The following is an 11,356-nucleotide window of genomic DNA, read 5'->3' as shown; positions in this document are numbered from 1 at the left end:
GTAAAAAATTGGAGAATGTTTTCAAAACCAAACTGTGCATCAGAATCACCCGGGACTGTGCCTCTTGAATTTTAATGTGCACACCAATCACCAGGCAATCACGGTTAAATGCAAGTTCCGATTCAGTAGGTCTGGGCTGGAGTCAAGGTTCTGGTATGACCTAGGCAATTCCTTTTCCTATGTAGGTCTCATTTTCCTCATCAAGAAAAGGATGGAGTTCACCTCTCAGGCCCTTCCAGCTCTCATATTTGAGGAAACCCTCAGGGCAGTCCGGGGGACCGAGGGCGGACTGAGCCTGAGAACTACAATCCCCACAATGCCCTGCGCGTCTCCGCCCTCAGTGCGGTGGTGGAGAAGGGTTGCTACTGGAACGCTCCCCACAATCCTTCGCGGTGGCCCAAGATGGCCGCGCCCAGTGGCCCCCTGAGCGCTTTGGAGAGCAGCAGCAGCAGCGATGAGGAGGAGCTGGCACGGTGCCGCGAGGCAGCGATGCCGGCCTGGGGCTTGGAGCATCCCTCGAGGGGGCCGGAGAAGCCAAGAGCCGGTAGGAGGCCATGTGCAGGGAGTCTGGCCGAAAGGCGTGGGGTCTTCCCCTGGGGTCTGAGAGGATGGGTGGTGAGGAGGGGGTGACCGGCACGCGACTTCTTGCCCTGAGAAAGCTCCGGGGACTGCGTGGGACTCAGATTCAAGAGAGCGGGCCGGTGCAACAGGGAGGGTACTTCCATTACCCCGGTCGGGGAAACTGAGGCACCTGAATGCCTCTTGACTCTGCTTCCTTCGGCCCTTCCTCACTGCCATACGCTGGCAGCCCGCCACCTCTCCGAGATAGCTGGGACAGCCCCCCTTCCCGGATGCTGGCATCCAGCCTTTCCCCGCCTCCAGCACCTTCTCAGACCCTGGGGCTGTCAGCGAGCTGGGTCCTCCACGTGTCTGACGGTGACAATCTAGTGCTACAGCAGTTTGGGCAGTACCTGTTACTTGGTCCTAACAAAATCACAGATTTCCATATCCCGTTACCGTCTGCATGTGTATCAAAATATCATTTTAGTCACGGTAAAATGTTGGGAAAAAATAATTGACACTCATCCCTGCTTTAAAAGTACAGTCGTTTTGGGGGGCGCTCGGGTGGCTCGGTCCGTTGAGTATGGGACTTCCACCCAGGTCATGATCTCGAGTTCCTGAGTTCGAGCCCCACATCGGGCTTGCTGCTGTCAGCGCAGAGCCCGCTTCGGATCCTCTGTCCCCCTCTCTCTCTGTCCCTCCCCTGCTTGTGCCCTCTCTCCCTCTCTCTCTCTCAAAAATCAATTAATTAATCCATTTAAAAAATTACAGGCATTTTTGGGCCCACTAGTAGATCGTAATGCATTCATAAAGATTTAATGCATTAATAAAGAAGCACATATATTATTAATGTGCCAAATTTGGGTTTGTTTGTTTGTTTTTAACTATTAATGATAACTGAATTTCTGTATCATTGGCTTTCTTTGTAATGTGTTGTGTTTTATGCATTTAAAACATTATTCTGAAAAAGGATCCAAGCTTTCCCACATTGCCGGAGCAGAGGCCATAGCAAAGCAAGGTTAAGAACCCCTGCTTTTGTTTAAAAGGACTTACAAGTCGGGGCGCCTGGGTGGCTCCGACGGTTAAGTGTCCGACTTTGGGTCAGGTCATGATCTCACGGTCTGTGAGTTCGAGCCCCGCGTCGGACTCTGTGCTGACCGCTCAGAGCCTGGAGCCTGTTTCAGATTCTGTGTCTCCCTCTCTCTCTGCCCCTCCCCTGTTCATGCTCTGTCTCTCTCTGTTTCTCAAAAATAAATAAATGTTAAAAAATAATAATAAACAAAAAGAAAATAAATAAAAGGACTTACAAGTCTTTTGGTAATTCATTCCCCCCTGCCTCTCCCTTCTTGCTGTCCTGCCACATTTTATGTCCCATAGGTAGACGCCAAACAGTATTATATCCTCCCATCTCTGGACACCAAAACTCGGGAGTTTTCTCATTCAAGCTCTGTCTACAGATCTGCCTCTCCATCTCCATCGCTCACTAGCAATGAGAATTGGGGCAAGGTATCCGTCAAGTAGGGATAATGGTGGGTACCCCTGCCCCCAAGGTTGAGAAGTAACCCAGATGATACATCTGCAATGCTTGGCACATATTAAAAAATTTTTAAGGTTTATTTACTTCTGAGAGACAGAAACAGAGCACGAGCAGGAGAGGCGCAGAGAGAGAGAGGGAGACGCAGAATCCGAAGCAGGCTCCAGGCTCCGAGCTGTCAGCGCAGAGCCCGACGCGGGGCTCGAACTCAAGAACCTCGAGATCATGACCTGAGCCGCACCTGGCCTGACTTGCTCCACAAATATGGCAAGGGAGAGGTTACGTGACGGGAACTTAATGAAGGCTGGGATCTGGCCTGTCCCCTCCCCCGGGGCCTGGCACAGGTCATGATCAGCGTTCAGGAAAATAGTTCTTGAATGAATGACCTGGCCAGAAAGGCACTTCTCTGATGAGGCGGGGGGGCGGGCCAAGACTCCAACTAGATTTCCGGGCCAGTTGCTTCCGCCTTGACAGGATGGATTTCTCTGTGGCAGCGGAGGGAGCACTTGATAGGAAGTGCCAGCTCTGAAGCTGGTCCTAGACAAGGAAAATCATTTCTGAAAGCCACAGTTTTCTCATCCGTAAAACGCCTGGGTCTTAGGGTTGTGGTGAGTCTCATACGTGAACAGCTTTGGCCAACATGTGAAGCAATGCACATGTGAGGAGTGGCATCCAAGATAACCACTTTTACAGCCTACCCTTTGGTGCATTCATGAAGCTTCTGCCGATCAAAGTAGATGTGACTGCCGATGATAAGTCTTGTTACCTATTGAGCACCTACTGTGTGCCAGGCAAGATCCTGAACACGTGACACGCATTCTTGGGCCGTGGGATAATAAAAATTGCTGCCACGGGTGGAGCTGTTACTGTGTGCCCTGCTCTAAACACTTCGCATTTGGTGTCTGGTTTAATTTTTCCAACAATACCAATCCAGCAACTATTAGCCCCATTATACAGATGCGAGAGCTGATGCTCAGAAAGGTCCTCCAGCTTGTAAGTAGCAGAGCCAGGCATCCATCTAGGTCTTTATGCCTCCAAGCCCATGCTATTAACTGCCCTCTGCCCCTCCCTGCCACGGACAGTTGCCCATTGTGGGCAAAACTCTGACCCTTTGGTCCATAACCATGTGGAAATGTAGGTCACTATATATATATATATATATATGTATATATATATATATATTTTTTTTTTTTTTTTTTTTTTTTTTTTTTTTGAGAGAGAGAGCATGAGAACGCAGGTGTGGAGGTGGGGCAGAGAGAGAATCCTAAGCAGGCTCCATGCCCAGCACAGAGCCCCACTTGAGGCTCAATTCCAGCAACCCTGGGATCATGCCGTGAGCCGAAATCAAGAGTCAGACTCTTAGCTGACTGAGCCACCGAGGCGCCCCTGTAGGTTACTATATTATTACTGTAACCCCTGATACAGCTCTTTAATCCAGTAATGAAGCACTGGTCACCCACACTTCAAACCACTTACATTTTAAGGCAACATACACTGTGATTACTTTATGCAATGTTTCTTTCACACCAAGGCACTATGCCAAGAGCTGGAGCCGTACAGAAAGCAAGACGCAGACCATGTGCTCCAGCAGCTTTCAAATCCAGGGGGAGACAGACGTGCAAACAAAGTGTCCAAACCCATGTAAAATTTCGCTGTATCCTCACAGTGACTCTGGGAAGTTGGAGGTCTTATCCCCACTTTGTAGATCTAAAAACAAAGGCTCGGGGAGGTAAAGGGACTGGTCCGGAGTCACAGTGGAAGAACCAGAACTGAACTGAAACCTGTCTTCTGAGGCCTGGGGTCTAATGCTGTTTCTGTTCCGTAACATTGTATCACAGCCCTCGCTCCGTAGTCACGACGGAGGAAATGCTTCTCCTCCTTGTGATGGCATGCTCAGAAGGAGGGACTCTGGGTCTATCCCGGCCACCTGCGTTCTCCGACTCCAGGGGCATCGGGCACTTTGCATTCCGTGTTATGCTCCACAGCGCTTTTGACATAGACCACAATGTGGACTGTGTGCCCCGCACTTGTTTTAACACCACATGGCCCTGTTGTGGGCCCAGAGTTGCCAAGCGATCATTTTGACCAGTTGGCTCCTTAAACTCACGAGAACATTTTGTCCCATTACTCAAGTCAAGAACCTCAGAACCGTCTTTCATACGTCTCTCGCACCATCCATCGAATCTGTCAGCAAAACCCTGTTGATTCCTTCAGAATACATCCAGAGTCCTGCCCCTTCTCATCGCCTCCACGATTGCCATGGTCCCCCTCCTTCTGCCCTTGCCCCACCAGGGTCTACGTCCACACTGCAGCCAGAGATGTGCTGTAAAATCCCAAGTCCATTCGTGTCCCTCTTCTGTGCAGACTCCGGTGGCTCCTCACCTCCCTCAGGGCCCAGGTCGTCACACTGGCCCACCAGTCCCTTCATGATCTGGCCCCCCATAAGGTCCCCATTTCTGCTGCTCCCCCAACTCACTGGGCCGCAGCCACCCCGGCTTCCTTGCTGGTTCTCAGATGCACCAGGCAGGCTTCTGCCTTGGGGCCTCTGTAGGTGCTCTTCCCTCTTCCTGGAAGACTCTTCCCCAGATGACTTCCCCGCTTGACTCACTCCCTTGCCTCTCTGAAATCCATTCACCTGTCACCTATACGTGAAGTCCTCCCTACCTGCCTTTATAAAATGATCCCCCGCCTACCCTCACCACTTCTCTCTCCTGCTGTGTTTATTTCCCCTCTGTATTTATCATGATCTAATTTTATATTTTAATTGTGTGTTTTAGTCCTCCGTATCCACCAACCAGCATGTAAGCTCCGTGAGGACTGGCGTCTATGTCTAAATTGTTCAGCACCTAGAACACCACCTGGGTAATGTTAGAGCTTCAGTATTCAGTTGAGTGAATGATCACCAGGCCAGCCATTTCCAGTCTCGGCTTGAAAAAATGTGATCTACATAATGGATTCTCTGTCCCCCACAGCACTTAGCACAGAGCCAGGCACATAGTAGATGCTCAATAAATACCGGAATCAAATACACTTTCTTGTTCAGCATGGTGGTTAAGAGGGGGCTCTGGAGCCAGATGACTTGGGTCTGGCCCCAACCCTCTCGGTTATTAGCCGTGTGACTCTGGCCGAGTTATCTTATCTCCTCGTCTCAGTTTCCTCTTCTGCAAAATGGGAATAATAACTCCCTTAACAGGGTTGTTGGCAACATTCAATGAGTTATACGTGTAAATCACTTAAAATCACCTCTGACGCACAGCAGATACTGTTCCTGTCATTTCCTCTATAAATGCCTCAATTTTCGTTATTTCCACAGATGCCGCAAATAATCAGTTGCCAGCCAGCCAGCCAAGCCTCAGGTACTGTGTGCTTTGGGTCCAAGTTTAATCCATTCTCTAAACAAATATTTATCCCCTACTGTGTGCCAGATGCAAGGATAGACCCTGGCCTATCGGGGTGAATGAGACACATGTCGTCCCTGCCCTCGTGGGTGGGGGGTGGGGAGCAGCCTCTGAGCTGGCGGGAAGTGAGGTCCTTTCGTGTGCGTTGCAGGCGGAAAGCGGACGAACATGAACAAGATGGCAATGAGCTTCAGACCACCCCTGAATTCCGAGCCCACGTAGCCAAGAAACTGGGAGCCCTGCTGGACAGGTAACCAAAAATGTTCCTTCTCTTCCCCTGCTTCCATTAATACGATCAGTAGCGGCCCACGTCGGTGGGGAGCTTGGGGTGTGCAAGCAGGCGCTGTGGGGAGCACGTGCTGTGTCACCTCACGCACAATCTGCCACGTAGGTCCTGTCGTTGTCCTCGTCTGCCGGTGAGGAAACAGGCTCTCTGGGAGAAGGAGCGTTTGCTCGAAGCCATAGGGAGGAGGGAGCAGAGCTGATATTTTTTTACCTTTATTTATTTATTTTGAGAGAGAGCACAAGTTGGGGAGGGGCAGAAAGAAGGGGAGAGAGAGAATCCTAGGCAGGCTCCACTCTGTTAGCACAGAGCCCTCCGCAGGGCTCGAACTCACAAACCGTGAGATCATGACCTGAGCCGAGATCAAGTGTCAGACACTTAACCAGCTGAGCCACCCAGGTGCCCCCAGGAGATTTAGATTCCTAATAGTGTAGTCAAGGCTCTGAGAATCTGCGGTAAAGGGACATGCGTGACTTTGCTTGGCCCAGCAGTTTCCAAACTCATCTGGCCACAGTGGCTTTGCTCCATGGAAGGCCGATCGGCGTAGGCATGGAACACATTTCAAGAGACACTGGCCTAGATCCATCCCTGATTGACTGAGCCCTACCAGATTTTGCAAGGGAAATGAGGATGTTCAGGCCTCAGTCCCGAAACATGAAAAAGACAAACGTGTCCCATCACAGTGTAAACCAGCTGCTCTGAGATAGAGTGGTGGGCCAGACCTTAGCAGCCTGAACCACCGCGGTCTCAGTACCAGTGCCCCAGCTCGAGAATGTGGTAAACATGTAGGAGGGTCTGTTGGCATTTCAACACACGGGTGCAGTTTTTCTTCATGACTCTTCGGCTTCAGGGTGAACAAGGCCCACCCAGCACTGCGATGATCCACATCAGACTTTTCCGCAGGTGGAAATCCAGCCGGATGCGTGTCAACCGCAGTCAGCACATTCCCTGCGGCGTTTTTGTGTTTCTCTGCAAGGAGACTTAACTGGTGCTCTAGTTGGTCTCTTGTGTTAGATCAGGGCTTCTTGGCCTTGGCACCACTAACCTTTTAGACTGGCTCTTCCTGTTTCACTATAGAATAGGGAGCAGCATCCCTGGCCTCTACCTACCAGATCCTACACCACCACCAGTTGTGACAACCAAAAATGTGTCCAGATATTGCTTAATATGCCCTGCAGACCTACATTAAACCACTGTGTTAGAGGGGCGCCTGGGTGGCTCAGTCGGTTGAGTGTCCGACTTCGGCTCAGGTCATGATCTCATGGTTCATGGGTTCAAGCCCCGTGTCGGGCTCTGTGCTGACAGCTAGGAGCCTGGAGCCTTCTTCAGATTCTGTGTCTCCCTCTCTCTCTGCCCCTCTCCTGTTCGTGCTTTGTCTCTCTCTCAAAAATAAATAAACAAGAAAAAAATTAAAAAATAAATCTGTCTTAAAAAAAAAAACAAAACAAAAAACAAAACAAAACAAAAAAAACACTGTGTCCCAGGTGACAGCTGACCTTGAACCAGTTCTCTAGATCGGTCGGTCCTATTTCCCTTTTCATGCTTGCTGCCGGGATGCTCAAAGCAAAACATGTGCCTGTTCTCCAGCACTTTCTGTCCCTCCTGGCCTATTTTCTTTGCTCTATTCAAAATTGCATTCATTCTGTGGTACTGTGAATATCTTTAAAACTTCTTCAGTACTTCCTGGAATAAAGTGGGGTTCAAACAAATGAGGCACTGCAGTTTCAGCTGTCGGGGGCTGATCAGCATGTTATGGCTGTAGGCGTTAACCGTTCTAATCAGGCCGGCGTGCTTGCTGCCATTGCATTTAACATCACATGCCCCCCGTCCCCTCCACTTAAAAAAATTTTTTTGTTACCCAAAATCTCATCCTTAATCAACCATTTCCTCCTTCCGAAGCTCAATTACCATCTCAGAAGTAGTGAAGGAGCCGAAAAAGACTGAAATACAGAAAGTCCCCCCGGAGGATGATGGTGAGTGGTTATACTCTTAAGGCCAGCTCTTGTCTCCCACCTCATGTGTATCTGGAGCCGGGAAATACATTTTGGTACGTTCTGGGATCTCTGAGGCGGGTATGATGCTGATACCCCTATTTGCAGGGCAGGGTGTCATGGGAGCTGAGGCTCTGAGAAACGAAGTCACTTGTCTGAAGCACCTTTGTCTGTCTAACCCCAAGCAGGGGCATCTTAACCACGGCACTTCACAGCCTCTCCCTGCTGAGTGTCTGTCCCGCGCCCAACCCACCTGCCACTTTGGAAGCTGCCTTAGGCAGAAGGCTCAACCGCTGGCTTCCAGAAGCCTCTGAGGGCTTGCTGCTCTGAATGCGCAGCTTGCGTCCCCTCTGGCACCTCGGGCCCTGGCTCCAGGAGGCACGCGGTGCCTCTCAACATACATCTGTGGGATCTCCTCGAGGGCAGAGGCGGGGCAGCCTTGGCACCTGGGAGGAGGGGCTGGCCCCTGGCAGTGCTGACTCGATCGACCCCTTTGGATTTTAGGCTTCCGCCTTTTCTTCACATCCATCCCCGGAGACTCCGGCAAGAAAGCTGCTCCCCAGCCCAGCCAAAAGCGCTTCCCTTCCGGCTCCAGGTGAGGTATCACACCCCCTCCTCACGTTCCCTCCTTTTTGCCCGTCGTCTGTGTTTGCCAGCCCCCCAGAATAGCCATGCAGAATCTGGTCAGATCTAGGCCAAGAAGGAGCCGTGTCAGGGAGCTCGAGAAGTAGTACCCTCAGTGGGAGAGGGAAGAGGGTTCTGTTGGGAGTTGGCTTTGGATCTTTACTGCTTTTTGAGCATCATCTTGTGCCAGACACCTCACTCCTGGGGCATCCCTGTGAGACCCACGCACCCATTTCATAGATGGAGACACTGAGGGTCAGAGAGGTTAAGTCACTTAATGAGATCACACAGCTGGGAAGCGGAGAAGCCAATGTTGGAACCCAGGCCGGCCTCATTCCCAAGCTGGACCTTTCTAGCACCGCCCCCCCCCCCCCGCCCCTGCCGTGACCTCTTCCTGCTGGCTCTGGGGCCCTGTCCCCACTCTGTGCCCTCCCCTTGTAGCAGCGAGGACAGCGACGAGGAGTGGCAGCGGTGCCGGGAGGCGGCCGTGTCAGCCTCCGACATCCTCCAGGAATCTGCCATCCACGGCCCTGTCAAAGTGGAGAAAGAGGCAAAGAAGAAGAAAAAGAAGTTGAAAAAGAAAGCCAAGAAGGAGGCCGGTGCCGACTCGGTCGCCCCGGCCGCCACCACCACCACAAGCGGAGCCACTGTAGGGAAGCAGGAAAAGCATTCACCCAGGCTCAATGGAGACCAGACATCACTTGGGACCAAAAAGAAGAGAAGGAGGAAAAAACCAAAGGCCGGCGAGGCTTCCCCATCCCCACCGATAAAGAGGGCAGTGGCCGTGCCTGCCAACTGATCGGAGCCCCACAGGCACGGGGCCCAACTAGCCCGAGGACGAGGCATTTCCAAGCCCCACCTCCCTCCAAGTTCAAGGACTTGGCTGGACAGAGGTCCAGACTCTGCCCATGATTGGGGCTCGCCCAAGGGTTGGGACAGAGACACGGTTGTGGGGTGAGAAGCCTAATCAAGGCCTGCCCATCTGTGCTCCCGTTGGGAACTGGGGCAGACCTGTGATGCCAGAACATTCCATGGCCTCAGGAAAAAGGAGCCTTCCAGTTACTCAAGACCGAAGGCCACATGGTAAAGCTTCCATCTTCCCAGCACTGTCTGAGGAGAGTAAGTGACAGGAGAGCTTTTCCTTCCCCTCCACCTTCCCAACCTGGTGTGGGAGACCACCTTAATGAGGGAAGGGGCCCTGAGATGACAAGGCCAAGAAAGAGTTTTGTACTTCTCCCTCCAGGTTGCACAGACTTGATAAAAAGAAGGAGAGAGATTTTTTTCCCCCCTAGGCTGCCAGAATTTTCTTTCTCCACATTTGTGAATGTGCCACACATGATCGTGTCTCTGAGCCAACCAGATTGTTGAAAATAAATGACCCCAGACATAACAAAGTGATCTGGGTGCTCCTTCCCTGTCCGTGCCGAATCTTGATGAGACATGCTAAATAAACCTCACGTAGGTGGAGTCCTGTCTACACCCCAAGCTGTGTTCCTGCACCCCAGCCTCAAGACTTCGAGAAGCACCACAGCACTTGTGGACCGGTTTTCAGACACCTGCAGCATTTTGCAGGGGAAGAGCAGAAGCTCAAGGTTAAAGTGGATTTCTGGCTTTGTGGCCTTGACTCTGAGGTTTGGCAGAGCGAGAAAGACAGAGGCGGGATGTGAGAGTGTGACCCACCACCACCTCCCTCTGCCTGCCCAGCCCCATCTGGGCAACGTGTGGACAAGCAAGAAGTTTCCAGTATGCATTTCCACTACTCCGTTCCTCATTTCCTTTACTACAAGTTAAATAAATGTACAGGTTGGCTCTTGGCTGGCTGCAAGCCTCGGGGGTGCTGGTTCTGCCCCGGCCCTTTCCTCCGTCCAGGGTGGGAGCAGCCCTTAAGGCCAAGTTATCTGCAGCAGCCCCTTCCTGGAGAGGAGGTCATAGAGCCCCGGGCTGACAGTGTTCCTCCTGGTGGCACTCAGGACCTCAGGCTCCTGGGTGTGGCTGTGACCCCCTGGCCTCCACATCCCTCAGCCGGCTGAGCTCCCAAGCTTCCAGGCATCAGCCCCGTCCCCACGGGGAGCTCCTCTCCGCCGGTCTCGTCTCTCCCCTCACCCTCTGGGCACCTCAGCTCTGTCATCTGCTCAGGCCTTGCTGCCTTCTGACCCCAGCAGCTTGTCCCCCAGACCAGGGAGGGGCGGCAGGGCCCCACGGGCCAGAGGAGCTGTTATCAGAATCTCAACAGCGGCACCGGGCGCAGAGTCACAAGGCTCCCGTGGGGCAAGACGGACTTCCTAGTCCTGAGGGGGGCTTTCCCATTGAGGCGAGATGCCGGGCTGGCGTGAGAAGGTGTGGTGCCCTTCTTACCACACCTTCTGTGTGGGGTGGGGGGGATGAATGGCCGAGAGGACCAGCCATCTTGGAAGCCAGGGGAGGGGTGGCTGAGGACAAGAGAAGCTGGAGAGCCCTGCATGCCTTGGCTGCTAGCCTGAGCCCTCCTGGGGCATGGGCATCTGAGCCCCAGCCCGGGCACTGGGTAGCCACTCGGAGAATGCTAATGTGAGTGGGGCGCAGGGGTCAATAGCTGGAACTGGGGCAGGGCGGAGGGGCCTGGTCAGGGCACAGGTGACAGGACGGGGCCATGTTGATCTTGGGCCTCTCACTGAGCTCCGTGAGTCACAGCTACGCAGGCTTGTGTCCCGAGGAGTGCGGCTACAAGGGTTCCCTTGGGGGTTCCCGGGGGTCTCCACAGGCACAGGCTGGAGGTACAAAGTCCAAAGGCCGTCCCCTTCTGTTCCAAGTGGCAAGATTCATCCTGAGCAGCAGGGACAGTCCCTCTCATCCGCGTCTTGCTCTGCTTCCCAGCTCTCCACAGTCCCCTCTCGTGCACTGAAACAGCCCTCCTGAGGTCGGGGTGCCTTGAAACCCTCCTTTCCGTTGCTGACAGAGCAGGGTGGCAGTTTTCCAGGGAAGGCCG

General features: G+C 52.7%; 1 protein-coding gene across 2 annotated transcripts; it reads left to right on the top strand.

Annotated features, from left to right (window-relative positions):
• Positions 1-379: 379 nt before the first annotated feature.
• Positions 380-11,027, top strand: CD3H12orf43 (chromosome D3 C12orf43 homolog). Of its 2 annotated transcripts, none has more exons than XM_042910873.1 (6): positions 380-544; positions 5,409-5,451; positions 5,645-5,743; positions 7,676-7,749; positions 8,272-8,362; positions 8,833-11,027. In XM_042910873.1, exons 1-6 carry the CDS (start codon positions 403-405, stop codon positions 9,188-9,190), a joined length of 807 nt encoding a protein of 268 aa, XP_042766807.1. In that variant the 5' UTR covers positions 380-402; the 3' UTR covers positions 9,191-11,027. The 2 variants fall into 2 exon arrangements, with proteins under 2 accessions (XP_042766807.1, XP_042766806.1); XM_042910872.1 differs by having other exon boundaries at positions 403-544; positions 8,836-11,027.
• The last annotated feature ends 329 nt before the right edge of the window (positions 11,028-11,356 follow it).

Source organism: Panthera leo, chromosome D3 (genome assembly GCF_018350215.1).
Source record: "Panthera leo isolate Ple1 chromosome D3, P.leo_Ple1_pat1.1, whole genome shotgun sequence".
In the NCBI taxonomy this organism is placed as follows: Eukaryota; Metazoa; Chordata; class Mammalia; order Carnivora; family Felidae; genus Panthera; species Panthera leo.
This window is presented reverse-complemented; position numbering and strand designations above follow the sequence as displayed.